Source organism: Diachasma alloeum, unplaced genomic scaffold (genome assembly GCF_001412515.2).
Source record: "Diachasma alloeum isolate Michigan unplaced genomic scaffold, Dall2.0 Dall_scaffold_00219, whole genome shotgun sequence".
NCBI classification, from domain to species: Eukaryota; Metazoa; Arthropoda; class Insecta; order Hymenoptera; family Braconidae; genus Diachasma; species Diachasma alloeum.
The window spans coordinates 456,062-471,743 of NW_021680384.1; the positions used below are offsets into that span (position 1 = coordinate 456,062).

General features: G+C 36.7%; 3 protein-coding genes across 4 annotated transcripts in view; 1 reads left to right on the forward strand and 2 right to left on the reverse strand.

Annotated features, from left to right (window-relative positions):
• Positions 1-9,197, reverse strand: part of LOC107037425 (matrix metalloproteinase-2) — a 114,259-nt gene extending 105,062 nt beyond the window's left edge. The window contains exon 1 of the mRNA XM_015255979.1: positions 9,162-9,197. The gene's annotated coding sequence lies outside the window, so the exon portion shown is untranslated. The remainder of the gene's footprint in view (positions 1-9,161) is intronic.
• On the forward strand, positions 77-8,339 carry LOC107037424 (beta-glucuronidase). 2 transcript variants are annotated; one of them, XM_015255977.1, is made up of 7 exons: positions 77-358; positions 3,646-3,823; positions 3,901-3,999; positions 4,473-4,649; positions 4,728-4,960; positions 5,677-6,160; positions 7,437-8,339. In XM_015255977.1, exons 2-7 carry the CDS (start codon positions 3,656-3,658, stop codon positions 8,271-8,273), a joined length of 1,998 nt encoding a protein of 665 aa, XP_015111463.1. In that variant the 5' UTR covers positions 77-358; positions 3,646-3,655; the 3' UTR covers positions 8,274-8,339. The 2 variants fall into 2 exon arrangements, with proteins under 2 accessions (XP_015111463.1, XP_015111462.1); XM_015255976.1 differs by lacking the exon at positions 77-358 and adding an exon at positions 2,388-2,575.
• A 165-nt stretch (positions 9,198-9,362) lies between the features above and the next one.
• LOC107037384 (zinc finger HIT domain-containing protein 3) lies at positions 9,363-10,596 on the reverse strand. The gene is made up of 2 exons (XM_015255913.1): positions 10,357-10,596; positions 9,363-9,771 (listed from the first exon to the last, which is right to left on the reverse strand). Exons 1-2 carry the CDS (start codon positions 10,422-10,424, stop codon positions 9,444-9,446), a joined length of 396 nt encoding a protein of 131 aa, XP_015111399.1. The 5' UTR covers positions 10,425-10,596; the 3' UTR covers positions 9,363-9,443.
• Between the last annotated feature and the right edge of the window lie 5,086 nt (positions 10,597-15,682).

Sequence of the window (15,682 nt, forward strand, 5' to 3'; positions counted from 1 at the left end):
TTGGAATAGGTAACCCCCATCTCCTCACTCACATCCTCTGAATGTTCATCTAGTCGCACAAAGTGCCTCGATGAGGCAACATCAAAACCCAAGTACCCCTCCGTTCACTGTAAAATTTACGTTCTCAAACGGGGGACGGGGGTTGATTAAAACGTATGTTAACATCAATCAGTTTTAAAGTCGTGTACACCGATGCAGTGTGACAACTTCACAGAGTTTGTGTACATATTTGTATTTCCTCATGTTAGCCCCCCACCGTCCCCCGACCCCCTCTCGTTTCGTAATTCTCACTTCTGATTGCGGAGAAAAGTTCGGGGAGATGGATGAAATGAAAATGAAAAGCATTGAGCTTTTGTGAGTGAGTATTTTAATTTTTTTAATTGATGAAAGACAATTAGAATTGACGATTGAGATGATTTTTTGGAGAAAAAAAAATTAATATTTGGGAAATTGAGTAGTTAGCAATGGTTCTGAGGGTCAAATTGCCGTAAGGGTTGGCGTAAAGGGATCATAAAAGGCCGTTTGACCCTTAACCCTACGGGTTTTTGAGGGTCGTTTGACCCTTACGCCAATTTGACCCGCAATTCAAAATTTTAAAAAGTCAGGAAACTTTTCTTTTGTTGTTAGGGGAGGATCAAATAGTTTCAGGGTCAAACAGCCCTTAAGAACATTTAGGGTTGAGGGTCAAATGCCCTACAGAACAGCTGGAAAATGACTATTTGGCTATAGTTTTATGAAGCAATTATTCTTGAAGGTCAAAAGGGTTAGAAAAGAGTGATCAGAAAGGATCACTTGAGGGCTGTTTGACCCTTAGGCCAATTTGACCCTCAACTCAAGATTTTAAAAAGTCACAAACCTTTTATTTTGTTTTTAGGTGAGAGTCAAATAGTTTTGAGGGTTAAAAGACCTTTAAGGACGTTTGGAGTTGAGGGTCAAACAGCCCTTAAGAACTTTTAGGGTTGAGAGTCAAATGGTTTTAAGTACAGCTGGAAAACGACTATTTAGCAATGGTTTTAAGAATCAATTTTTTTTAGACGCGAAAGGGTGAGAAAAGCGTCATCAGAGAGGGTCATTTGACCCTTAACCCTACACATCTTCAAGGTTCATTTGACCCTCAAATAGAAAAAAAAATTTTTTAATGAAATTTTTTTGGAATTTCTTCTTTCTGTCTAATTCTCCCTGAACTGTCCAAATGATGTGAGGATAATTTGGATATTAGGAGTCGGTGAAGTAAATACAGATAATTTCCACCACTACAAGAGTAGATAAAAACCCTGGCTGGAATCCAAGACTCGAATTACCCTCGCGCCACAAAAAAAAACCGGAAATTCCGCGACACCAATTTACCTCACAAATTCAGTCGTCATTCTCGCTAAAATTATAGACTCGCGACTTTAATCTCAGGACAAACCACAATTGTCGGCAATTTCCACTAAACAAGTCTGTCATCATCTTCCGGATTAAGAAAAAAAAGTAACAAATAAATGTTGCATTCTAATCTCATTCTTTCAGAAGTTGATTTCTCACGTTTCGTTGATTGTTTAATCATGTTCATAATGAGCTGACGAGAAAATATTTTGTCATGTTTTCTTGTAAAGTCGCTCGCTAGCCCGATAATGCGATGCCGATAATGATATTGTTTCTCTTATTACTTGATAAAATCACACCAAGAATATAATCGCGGATAGAATAATAATGGAAGCCTTCCAGTTGCCAGTATTTCGTTGAGAATCCACTCACTCTCAAGATCCAAGGATTTTTTTCCGAGGGATTTTTCGGGGCGAAAAAAACATTCGGCGATCTTCGTCATATCACTAACACTTTTTGGTAAAAATTTTGCAGTTTGAAAGAATGAGATTTTTTAAATAATTGAAATTGAAAAAAAAAATAGTTTGTCCGATAAAATTAGTAAAAATCTCATTTTTTAAATTTATTCACGATTGTTTCGCGAGTCGAAGGGCAATTTGATATTTCTAAACTCGAATTAGACCAACTTTCAGGGAAAAAATCAACAAGGACATCAAATTCAACAAGGAACAGTCCATAAAACAATGCCATAAAAATATCAGCAAAATTTTCTCAATTTTCGCATTTTTATACGTCTACCAGAAAACCTATCCAGCCGTTTTTGAAGAGAAAAATTTTCCTTCCCACATTTTCCCCACCCTCGGCCACCACGAATATTCCCCCTGACTTGCGTAAAAAACTCACAATTACACGGTCAAAAGTCTCCACTTCCAAACCCCCAAATCTAATCTAATCTCGGCCACCGGTTGGTGAAATTCAAGGTGAATTTCAATTCCCACCGTCTTCATCGTCCACATCTTTCAGTTCCCATTGTCCCACCTTCCATTTAGCTCAGTCCTCACCAGTCTATTCACCAACTCGGAACCTTCCAAGAGCATTGCACCCATTCCTCGTCATTCCCCACTCCCCCCACCCAACCGATTGCATTATTTAATTAATTGTTTTGTCAATTTTATCGATAATATTTTTATCATCGAGGTGTCGAAATTGTTTTCATATAAAGCCTGTAATTCTGATCGGCGGGACAGTTACATCGGTCTCTCCTCAGGTGAGTTGTCGCTCAAGGCAATTCAATGTTTCAAGTTATTAACATAATTTTAATCATTCATTTAGATTTTTTTTCCGCGAAGGAAAAAACAATTTTTTTATTAATTATTTGATTATTTGGGGAATAGCGATGGGGATGGGGTCAATCGTGACCCCCAAATGGTGATTCAGTAAAGTTTATAATTTAATAGAAGAAAAGTTCTAATTTGTCCTGTTAAATCACGAAGAATCAATGAAAATCGATTTTGATTTTGGAATAAATGGGGGAATAATGGGACAAAATGGCTCATTCTTTGTTCATTTTATCAGAAATTTCATGATCATTTCGAGGGAACAACATTCATTCCAGAGAAAATAACTCAAATAATTAAAATCGCGTAATTAATTATTTGGAATTTTTTATTCAATAAAAAAGTTCCTTTTTCATTCAATTTTGAATTTTTTGAGACAATATCTCGAGAATGAAGATGCTGATGGGGTCGATAGTGACCCCAATTGATAGTTCAGGTAATTTATAATAGAATAAAGTAAAAATCCTCCATTTTTCCCCATTCTATCACGAAAAATCAATGAAAAGCTATTTTTCCCTAAAAATTTTGGATTTTAGAATAAATAATGGAATAACGGGGCCAAGCGGATAATCTTTCCTGCCATTTTATGACAAATTTCATGATCTTTTCGAGGGAATAAAATTTATCTCCGTAAAAATAGCTCAAATAATTAAAATCATTGAATTAATCGCTCAGAAATTTCTTTTTTTCACCGAAAAATTCGATTCTTTCCCTCAATTTCCAGTAATAAATAAGGAAACGGGGTCCATAATGACCCCAACCGACGGACGAGCAGACCTTCACCTGATTCTCAAAATGAAATCGCCCATTTTGCCCCATCAAATGTCTAATGACCCACCAAAACCTAAAATTTTCCCTCAAAAAAAAAAAAAAAAAAGTTTTTTGCAGTTTCCATTAACATTGTGAGTTCCCAGGTGATATTCTCAGAAAGACTGACTCTTATCACGAAGATATCCGCCTCGAATTTATCACTCAACACCACTTGCTCCTATTGTTACAGATAACCGAGAATGTTGCGCCAAGCATTGAATTTTTTTATGCTATTCGTCCTGGTGTCAAGTGAATTGGACAATCCGAGTTCAGAGGCCCTGATTGAGGTCCAAGAGGTGCCCCCCGAGGAGCCAGTCCCCCTGCCCCTTCCGGGGATGCTGTACCCCCGTGAGAGTGAAACGAGAGAAGTAAAGATCACTCAAAAAATCGAAAAAATTCATTCGTTTTTGCGCGAATGGAACGTAATTATGATGATTTAATGCAGGTGAAGTCATTGGACGGCCTGTGGGACTTTGCAATGTCACCGTCTGGTGATTCTCTCACGGGAATCCGTGATCAATGGTACAGGGATGAATTATCGAAGGTAAAAAGACAATTCTTTACGAACGCAATCCTTCGGAGTGATTTATCTCACTGAGGAATGATTCTACGATAAAATGTCTCAAGACCATTTTTGAGGAGGATTTCATGCGCTACAAAAAACATTCTATGATATTTTCTCCTAAAATCGTTACTTTTCGACATTTTTGGTAATTAACAAAAGTAGTTTTCGTGAAAACGAACAAAACTCAATTTTTCATGAATTCATAATCCTTTGAGGCTGTTTATCTTAATGAGGAATACCCCTACGGCAAAATCACACAAAATCATTTTTATGGAGAATTTCATGATCTACAAAAAAGATAATATACAATTTTTTCGTACAACCCCTCGTTCACAAGATAATCCCAAATTTATGAAAGATGTAATTCTTCGTTTTTCGCATTTTGATTTTCAATCAATTTCTCATTTCATTCAATGAATTCCTAATTCCCCTGCATTATTAATTCTCAATAGTCAGCGCCAGTGATGCAGATGCCAGTGCCCTCCTCCTACAACGACATAACGACCTCGAAAGCCCTCAGAGATCACGTTGGAGCAGTCTGGTACGAGCGAAATTTCTTCATTCCCCGTTCGTGGGAAGATCAACGGGTTTTCATAAGATTTGGCTCTGTAAATTACCTCGCCCAAGTGGTAAATAGCTCATAATGGCTCATAAAAAACCACAATCTCCACTAAAACCCAGCGCATTAAACTCTTAAATTCCCGCAGTGGATCAACGGCGACCTAGTGACGAACCACGAGATGGGACACTTGCCGTTCGAGGCTGAAATCAACTCCTACATATTTTTCGGTGTTAAAAATCGAATAACCGTTGCGGTTGACAATACCCTGTTGCAAACGAGCATTCCCCAGGGCCATGTCAATAAAATGGAATCTGACAATGGAACCATTTGGGTTCAATCCTACACATTTGACTTTTTTAATTACGCTGGAATCCACAGGTGATTAATTACACGAAATCATGAAATTAAAGTCAACGAAATTGGAACTATTAACGGTTTTTTTTCCAGTGAAATGCTTTTCTACTTTTGTAGTCGACTATCAGACCTTTTTTTGTTAAAACTTTTTAAAATTTTGTTTAAACTTTGGAGATCTGAATTTGAATCTCGATATCAGACAGGCAAAATCGTCAATTATTTTGTTGCATACAAAATCAAATAACTGTATTGTACAATTTTTCAAATATTTTATAAATCAGTAATCAACTTCGCAAGAATGATGATTATTTCACTAATTTAAAATCAAATTCAGATATTTAGAATTAATTGTTTAATTATAATTGAGAACTAAAATTTCAATAAAAAAGTAAGGAGCTGTGATTAATCAATGGTAAACTTCTTCCAAAATAACTTAGCAACAATTTTTGCCGGTCCCTTCTCGATATTAAACCGTTAGAAAACATTTTAAAAATTTGAAAAAAAATTAGAAAGTTTATTTTTGGAGAAAGATTGATAAAATAATTTTTTTTAAATGCAATTTTTGAAAATTACGAGCATTTTCAATCAATAGTTTACAAACAATCAATTTTCCGCCATAAAAATCATTTCCTCGGAATCGTAATAAATTTATTCATGTTCCGATTTTTCCCAGAAATCGATTTTATGTCTAAAAAAAACCCCTGAACATCGGTTTTCATCCGGTTTTGCATGTATTTTAGGCCAGTTCTACTATCAACAAAGCCCCGAGTCTACATATCCGACATAACGATAAAAACCTCGACCTCCGGCGACACCGGAATAATAAAATACTCGATAGAACCAGCGGGCCACCTCCCCTCGGAGACAGCAAACTGCAGAGTATCCCTCCGAGAGGACAATGCAGCGCTAGTCATTAGCGACATCTCAGGTTTCTCAGGAACCCTGAGGATCCCGAGCGCCAAGCTCTGGTGGGCCCGAGGGATGAGCGAGACCCCAGGGTACCTCTACACCTTCGAGGTGACCCTCACCCTCCCGAATTCAACGTTACAGGACGTCTACCGCCTTCCAATCGGCATAAGAACGATAAAATGGAGCAATACGAGTCTTCTCCTGAACGACAAGCCTGTCTACCTGCGGGGATTCGGTCGTCACGAGGACTCGGTCATCAGAGGAAGAGGTCTGGACCTAGTTACCATGACGAGAGACTACGAATTGTTGAAATGGGTGGGTCAAACGCGAATGCCATTTACGATCATTCAAGCGATTTTAATATGAAGTCAAATTAATAAAAATTGCAAGATCCAAAAGAAAAACCTTCCATTTCCGCTGACATATCGGACCCACAGGGTGTCCTTCATCAGGGCAATATTTTTGGCATTTTAGTTGAAATATTATTACAATAGAACTGTTTTGTGATTTTATATTTTGTTGATGGGGAAAAAATTATTGCCCTCATGAAGGACTTGTCGGCCCTCAATCTCGTAATTTACGTCCTAGGCCCCTATAATACATCTTATAGTCGTGATAATTGAAGTCCATAAAGTATTCATTTCCCCACACCCTTCTATAAAATATTATTTTGCAAATTTTGTTTGGGCCCTAACCTTGTATTTTACAGCCTCGGCTCTAAAATTCATTTTATGATCATGAATTACTCGAAAAGTTCGTAGAACATCTGTTTTCTCACACCTAGGCCGTAAAATTCATTTTATGGTCACGAGTAACTCAAAAAATTCCGCAAAATATCTATTTTCTCACACCGTTGGGTGAAATTCTGCCATTTTATACGCTTAATGTGGATCTTCATCTCATATTTTACGATCTAGACCGTAAAATGTAGTTTATGATCACGAATAACTAAAAAAATTCCGCAAAATATATATTTTCTCACACCGTTCGGGAAAATTCTACCATTTTATACGCTTAATGTGGGCCTTCATCTCATACTTTACGACCTAGGCCGTAAAATGTATTTTATGATCACGAATAACTAAAAAATTCCGCAAAATATCTATTTTCGCACACCGTTGGGTAAAATTCTACCATTTTATACGCTTACTGTGGGTCTTCATCTCATATTTTACGATCTAGACCGTAAAATGTATTTTATGATCACGAATAACTAAAAAAATTTCGCGAAGTATCTATTTTCTCACACCGTTGGGTAAAATTCTACCATTTTATAAGTTTACTGTGGGCCTTCATCTCATACTTTACGATCTAGGCCGTAAAATGTATTTTATGATCACGAATAACTAAAAAATTCCGCAAAATATTTATTTTCTCACACCGTTGGGTAAAATTCTACCATTTTATAAGCTTACTTCATCTCATACTTTACGGCCTAGGCGGTAAAATTCATCTTACAGCCGCGATACTTGAAATCCAGAGTATTAATGCTCCCACACCCTTTAATAAAATATCATTCTACGAATTCTAAAGACCCCAGGCCGTAAAATTCCCCCTAAAAATCCATTCTCATTAAATTACCCATTTCCAGGTGGGTGCAAATGCCTACAGAACGAGCCACTACCCCTACAGCGACGAAGTAATGGACATGGCTGATCGCCAGGGTTTCCTGATAATCGACGAGTGTCCAGCAGTCGACACCGAGAATTTCTCCAGTGAATTGCTGAAACGCCACAAAAACTCCATCTCCCAACTGATCCGCAGGGACAAGAACCGGCCGTCAGTGCTGATGTGGTCCATCTCCAACGAGCCCAGGACAGCTCTACCCGGGGCGGATGTCTACTTCAAGGAGGTGGCACTCCACACAAAAATTGTGGACCCAACCAGACCCATCACCATTGCCCTGTCCGCTGGATGCAATCAGGACAAGGCAGGACAATTTCTCGACGTAATAAGCTTCAACCGATACAACTCCTGGTACGCTAATGCCGGAAGACTCGACATGATCATTGATAAGGTGATGGCAGAGGCCCAGAATTGGCACAAGAAGCATGATAAACCTGTTCTCATGAGTGAGTATGGAGCTGACACAATGCCTGGGCTGCATGAGCTGCCTGAGTACATATGGAGTGAGGAATACCAGACAGCTGTTCTCTCAAAGCACTTTGAGGCCTTTGACAGACTGAGGGAGGAGGGGTGGTTCATTGGTGAGTTTATATGGAATTTTGCGGACTTCAGGACAGCTCAGTCCTACACGAGAGTCGGGGGAAATAAAAAGGGAATCTTCACGAGGACTAGACAACCAAAAATGGCAGCTCTTCATGTCAGGAGGAGGTATCACGCTCTTGCAAGCGAGCTCGATGGAGCTGATGCTCCAGGGGATCTGGGGTACTATGTGGCTAGTTATGGACAGCATGAGGAGTTGTGAGAAGGGCGAATGCTCAGAGAGAATGGGGGGTTTTGTAATTTGACGAGTTTTTTAACGAAATTTTGTACTGCAGTGATTTTTTATAATAAACGATTTTTTGAGGAATGACTTTGGAAGTTTTTTGGTGTGGGACTCAGAGAGGATTTTTGGGTTTTGATGGAATTGAAATTAAATTTTTTGAAGTTCCTGGGGGTTTTGTTGATGAAGAGAGAAAAGTTTTTGTGGTTTATCGAGGGTTTTTGAAAGCTTGTTGAAGCATGATTTCAATTCATGGACTTTTTGAGGATGATGAGCATCAGAAGATGTTTTTTGTGATTTTGGTTAAAATTGAAATGAAATCGTTTTGAAGGAAAAAATTGTTTTTGTGATTTCCTGATGATTGTTGGGAATTTCAAAGGATTAAGGGTTGAACAATGCTTTCAGTTGATGGAGAAGTCATCAGGAAATTGGTTTTTCAGTTGTGAGGAGCTTTAGAATGATTTCTGGAGGTGGTAATCATCAGATGGATTTTAGGATTTCGTTGAAGACTGGGACAAATTGATTAGAAAAATGTTTTTACAGCTCAGTAAAGAATTATCAATTTTTCAAACAAAATTTTCGCCGACTTCAATTATTTTTCTGATTATTGAGAGTTGTATACTGTTAATTAACCGCTGTTGAAATAAAAAAACGCCGCAAAATGGTAAAACAATACTGACGCAAAAATAATCAAAAAATAGCTTCCATTTTCAATTGAAGCTTTTCACCGTCATTTTTAAATTATCGAAAAATTATTGAGTAATTGTTATTGAAGTAAAAACCATCAGAAAATGGCTTCAACATTTTAGTGAGGATTCAGGATTTTTCTGATGATTTTTAGGATTGAGGAAATGATAATAGGGTATTTACCGATTCAGGATGAGGTATCACGTTCGGAGACAGGGAATAAATGATGATCTACCTCCAACACTCTAAAAAAACCAGAAAAATAAATAAATAAATAAATAAACCCCATAAAAATCTTTTCTCCTCTCCTACTTTCATAAAAGAAAAAAAAACTAAAAGCAAAAGAAAAAATCGGCAGTTTTGATGATTAAAGACTCCAGTTCGTAGATTTTTTTTCTCTTTCATGAAAAATATTTAATGACATCTGATAAAATATTGTTATGTACTTTTTAAAAATCGTCGTTGCTACGTGGGATTGTTCTCAGGCTCAACGACCTTCAGACAAGCATCAGCGAGTTCAACGAAAATGGGTTCAGTCATTGCTAGGGCTATGGTTTTTGTGGGGTCTGGGTCATTGAGGATCGCCCTGGCAATGTCCCTCACGTGGGGATTCCTCAGGCACTCTTTCACTTCTTCACTTTCACGTAATAATTCAAGTTTTTTTAGGGGGACAGTGTCTTCTGTTGGGAATTCATATTTTTGGGGCTTTTTCTCGTCATCTCGACACTTTTCTGATGATTCAGGGGGCGAACAGGGTGTGGACTTGTGTGATTTGCAACAGGAAGCCGAACAACTGCAAGAAAAAAAATTAATTTATAATTTTTCATAAAAAATTGAATTTTGATTTTTCGGAGACGAAAATTAGAAAATTAAAGACATTATTTTTCATCACATTTTTATGACAAAAAATCAAATTTTTTTAGATATTTTTATGGCAAAAATAATAAAAGTGAAGCATTGGAATTTTTTTTTTATTTTTCTTTTTAGGATTTGCACATGTTGTACTCAACAATAATCTCTTCAATGATTTTTTGCGTCAGAAAATTCTGAATCGAACCATTAAAACTTTTCCAGATTTTTTATTCCAATTTTTTCCTCATTTTTGGTGACAAAAATGTTAAAATTGAAATATTGGAATTGTTGTTGATTTTTTTCTCAATATTTTTTGAGGTTGTGAACATGTTTCAATGATCAACAATTTTTTCCATGAATTTTTGATGATTTTTCACGAATTTATCTCATGATTTTTCGAGGCTAAAAACTTTTTTCAACAATTGTTGATAATTTAATTGTGCAAAATCGATTGAATCGATAATTAAATATTAATTAACATTCCCCGATAATTATTAATGACAGAGGTGATGATTTGTTTACGTACTAGGGTTGTGTGCACGTCGGACACTTGTAGCGTGACCCCTCGGCGTTGCAAATGCAGCAATTCTTCATCTTATGGCACAATTTATCAACAATCAATCGATATTTATTTATTCTGAGTGATTAAGGGTTGACATCGAGTGTTTAATTGAGTATTCCGTGATTATTGGTGATTATTGAGGCGACAGTGCCGGCGAAAACACGCGATTTGGTCTGCTCCTTTGTTCTCTGCGAAGCGCGCGTCCAAGCGCGTCTCAACAAGTCCGTGCGCCTGCGCAGTGAGACGTACGTCATGGCGGCCGACGCCAGCGCCAGGCGCCAATTCTCAGTGAATTCAAACGCCCGAAAGTCAGTCAATCTCATTGGAATTAATTGCTGGACCTTTGCTATGTCATTTCTCACCACCTTCTTGATTAATAAATTAATTATTTGTTAATTGCGAGCGAATTTTGCGCGAAATTCAACATTTTTGAGAATTGTTTTTTGTCACTTTTTGCTTTTTTTCAATCTTTTTGTTCAATTGTAAAATTGAACAGTATGAGACCTTTGTGTTGTCACTTCTCGCTAGTTAGCTCAATTAATTAATTAATTAATAGAATTATTTCTTAATTATGAGGGAATTTTGCGCGAAATTCAAGTAAAAATGAAATTAAAAAATTTCTAATTCTCCGCGAAATTTGAAATAGAAAAAAAAACAATTCAATTTTTTAAATTAATTTCATTTTGTTCTCTAGATTTGTCCATTACCTAATTGAACAGAAACAAATTGTTCAATTTTCAGTGTAAAAAAATTAATTCCTCCCTCCAAGAAGCGAAAGTCCACTGTCCACCGTCAAATGAATAATTTTTTCCCTAAAAAATGTGAAATCACCGGTTCGAAATTGGAATTGGACACACGTCGCATCATTCCGGGGAAACCCGTAACCGGGCATTCCAATCCGCGTGCCCCGGATGCCACTGCATTCTCGTCACCCGATTGCAATACCCAAGCCCCAGAGGCCCCTACCAATTTCCAAGGATAATTTTTTTAATCTTTTCAAAAATGTTTAAAAAAAAAATTTTTTACGTATTATATTATGATCAACTTCAATCATATTTACAAATATTTTTTTCAAGTGGATCTTAGCATATTTAGGAAAATGACAAATATTACAAATATTTAGGAAAAAGTGGATCTTTATGCACTAGTAACACAATACTATATTTCTACACGAGTGCGTAAAAGTATTTTTTTATCCGTAGGAGATAAGTAGCGCCCGCCAAAGGTGAGTACCTTCCAAGGGCCAAAAAAACCTTTCCCACGAGTATCGAACCCTATTTTTTGTCACTAGGCGTGAAAAGTGGCATTTTCCGCGCGTCAAGCGTGCGTAAAATTCAACTTTACACACAAATGATGAAATATACTATTCCCACGAGTATCGAACCCTATTTTTCCTCGCCATGTGTCAACAAGTAGCATTTTCCGCAGGCTGAGGGTGCGTAAAATTTAACTTTACGCACAAGTGATGAAATAGTACATTTCGAAGCGAGGGTAAAATTGCGGTTTATCGGACCTAGTGACTAAATATACTATTCCCACGAGTATCGAACCCTTTTTTCCCCATCATGCGTCAAAAAGTGGCATTTTCCACAGGCTGAGGGTGCGTAAAATTTAACTTTACCCACAAGTAATGAAATAGTACATTTCGAAGCGAGGTTAAAATCGCGGTTTATCGGGCCTTGTGACTAAATATACTATTCCCACGAGTACCGAACCCCATTTTTCCTCACCATACGTCAAAAAGTGGCATTTTCCGCCCTCTGACCGTAAACTTGAGCTTTTTACTCCCAAAAAAATCATGCAAAAAAATTCTAAATCTTCAGTTCAAAAGACAATAGATCCATTCTCCGACGAAAAAAAATCTCCCACGACTCGTTAATCCCCATCCACCAACTCCCCAGCAACTCGCGGTTCGTGTTCCCCGAGGCGTGATAATTCCCGAGCTAGCGGAACTTGAAATTAACGAGGAAAAATGGATTTAAAATTCCGCATCCGTTCTAAAATAAAATAACCCCCTGCAGGCCCTTCCCCTGGCCCCCTGGGGTCCCCTGGGACCCCAAGGGCCCCCGAACAACCGAAAAACCCCGCAAAACAAATAAATAAGATGCAAGGAAGCCTCGGAATTCCAGTGTGATAACCGAGGTAGTGAGTCGGCTGACGACGGTTAACCTGGCCCAGAAACCAAGCCGGAACTGTTGGAGGAATCAATGACCTTGGCACGAGTGGATACCAACCGCTACTCGGTGAACACACGCTCTACTCAAACCTCTCATCTCTTTTTTTTTATTCACGTCGATTTACTGTGAATTCCTGGGACTATTCGAATTCCCGGTCAATCCCCGGAATTTGTGCCACTGATTGGGGGTAATTAGTTGATGATTAATTAGCCATTAATGAGATTGATGACGAGAGAGAGAGGGGAACGGAAAATTTTTTTATTTTCAAATATTTCATTTCGATTTTTTTAGCTTTAATTAGATTTTAGAATTATTTATTCTGTGGATTTCAATTTATTTCATTTCTGTTAATTTCATTCGGTGAAGTCATTGATGGAGAATTGATTGTCGATTGCGTGATATATATTTGAGGACTTGCAGAGATTTTTTTCTTGCTAGAATAAATAATGAGATTTGTTTCAAATTTTGGAAATATTATTTTTTGTTGAAGAATTGATTGTTTATTAATTATCCATTAAAAAGTGTAATTTTCCTCAATAATTAGATTCTCTATTTTTTTAAATTTACAAAATTAATGAAAAAATGAGTCATTTCGCATTAATTGATCAGTGAATCCGCAACAATGTTAATTAATAATCAATTCCCATTAATTCCTTAATTAATCGATTAAAAATTATCATGCGATAATTCTCAATCACCAATTAACGAACTAAATAAAGTGTGAATTCGGTAAAATACATGAGTAATTAAGCCGCAATAAAACCTAATTAACCCGATAATCGATCAAATTAATAATGAAATTGGATGAAAAAGAAATCAAAGCGATTTTTCTGTCCTTTGGACTTTTAAATTTCTTGTTCCTCAACAATTGATAATTATCACTGCATTATCAACTCGATAGGCTTAATTATCTCTCTGTACTGTCCCCCGGGGGGTTTTTATGACACTGTGCACGGGATAATTGCGATTCCTGCGTCAGACACTCGTATTTTTCCCGCAATATCTCACTGACGTCTCTCTCCAATTTATTCAAAGACATTTTCATTCGTTTCAAGACATTTATTTGAATTAAATAAATCAATAATTATATAAAATATTTATATAATTATTTATTTAATTAATTAAAGTAATTTGCCTTTCGTATTAATCGATTAAACAAAATAAATTAAAATGAACTGTAAATGAATAGTTAAATAAATGGACTCATTTAGATATTAATTCAAATAAAAAGATAAATTCATTAATTTCCGATAGAAATATTGTTGAAATGAGTTGAATGAAGAGTTTTGCTTCATTCAAATGGCTGCAGACACTAGCATTAGCCTTTCGTATTCATCAATTTAACAAAATAAATGAAAATTAATTGTTAATAAATAATTTTCATGAGTCAATCGATGGAATGATTCAACCACTGACCGACAAAAACTCATTCCTCGCTATTTTTAATTCTCTTATTCAGCAAGACTTATTTTTTTATGTATGACGTCATCGTTCGGATGATGATGACGATGACGAGGAGGCGTCGGTGACGGGTGCTGGGGCGAGGCGCGAGGAGATGCCGGGTAGGAGGAAAGAGCCTGGTGGAATTTCTCAACGGGCCCCCGGCAAGTGGCCCATCAGTTCCTACGGGTCTCTTGTCGCGGATACATACCTTAAAAATCGGTTGGGAATTTCATCTGACTCATCGATTCCTTTCCCGAGTTATTTTCCTTTCGGAAATTCATTCTTTCCCGGGTCTTCCGAGGCTTTGTCGTTCTGAGCTACTTGACGACTTCCGGTTGCGAGTGCAATGTCAAAAAAAATTATTTTTCAATGGGAAATTCAGGGGGGAAATTGGTTAACTGATCGAAGGGATTTTATTTAACTGTTTTTTACGAATATCTCGGAATATAATGGAGATGGCGAAATTATCGTTGAGATGTTTTTTGTGGGGAATTTTAAGAGCTACAAAAAAACTTCTGATGATTTTTTTTATATCTGGCTTGGATTTTGAGATTTTTCGGGAAAACCGGGGGATGGTTTGACTGCAAAATTTGTACATTTGGTCTTGACGATTTTTTTTATTTAATCGAATTTTTTAATTCAATTTTTTTGGGGTAAAGTGACATTTTTAGGCGCGAGTGGTCAGAAAATTATTCTACGGAATTATTTACGTCTTTTTTTACAAAAAAAAAAAGGATTTGTCAGTGGGAAATGCACGAGGAAAATTGTAGAACTGATTGAGGGGATTTTATTTAACTGTTTTATGAATATCTCGGAACATAATAGAGATAGCGAAATTATCGTTAAGAATTTTTTTGTGGGGAATTCCAAGAGCTACAAAAAAGGTTCTAATGACTTTTTTTATACCTCGCTTGGATTTCCAGATTTTTCGGGAAAACCGGGGGATCGTTTGGCTGCAGAATCTAAATTTGATCTTGACGATTTTTTTATTCATTTAAATTTCGGATTTTTTAAAATGAAGTGACATTTTTTATAGGGTGGTTATTAGATAATTATTCTATGGAATTACCAATGTATTTTTTACTAAAAAAAAAGACTTTTCAATGGAGAAAATGAATAAATAAATACAAGATTGTGAAATTTTATAAATTGGAAAAAATTCACCATTAAAAATATAAAAAAATTGCATTAAAAAATGTAAATGAATGTAATGTATTTTTTCAGTGTGACTATCTGTGAAGTGACATTGTGTGATGAAGTGTTTGAAAGATTATTTCACGGAAATTATTCATCGACGAAAATAAATCATCCTCTCCAGGAATACGTGACGTGTATCAGTGAATAAAAAAAATTCATTGGAGCCAGTGCCATAAATTTCGTATCTCGATGTAGAAAAAAAATTCGAATTTTAACTTCAATTTATGACACACCACTGCGTGGAGAACGGGTTCAGGGGGATTCCCCAGGCGCTTCAGGGCCTCAAACCCGGAAATCGAGGGTTTTATCCCGGGACTCAGTGATATGGAAATTATCGGGGAGAGATTGGAGGTTTTTCCAGACTAAACAATTGTTTTTTGTCGACTCGAGGGAGAGATCAATCTTCATTCAGACTAATGTATTGAATTTCCATGAAATTATCCCGGGGTATTTCCTTGTATTCTCAGAAACAC

Excerpts from the sequence above, each read along its gene's own strand:
- LOC107037424 (XM_015255977.1), top strand. The coding sequence starts at position 3,656 with ATGTTGCGCCAAGCATTGAATTTTTTTATGCTATTCGTCCTGGTGTCA. Across the intron at positions 3,824-3,900 it reads GTGAGAGTGAAACGAGAGAA|GTGAAGTCATTGGACGGCCT; the intron begins GTAAAGATCACT and ends GATTTAATGCAG. Across the intron at positions 4,650-4,727 it reads TAAATTACCTCGCCCAAGTG|TGGATCAACGGCGACCTAGT; the intron begins GTAAATAGCTCA and ends AAATTCCCGCAG.
- LOC107037384 (XM_015255913.1), bottom strand. The coding sequence starts at position 10,424 with ATGAAGAATTGCTGCATTTGCAACGCCGAGGGGTCACGCTACAAGTGT. Across the intron at positions 9,772-10,356 it reads CCGACGTGCACACAACCCTA|TTGTTCGGCTTCCTGTTGCA; the intron begins GTACGTAAACAA and ends TTTTTCTTGCAG.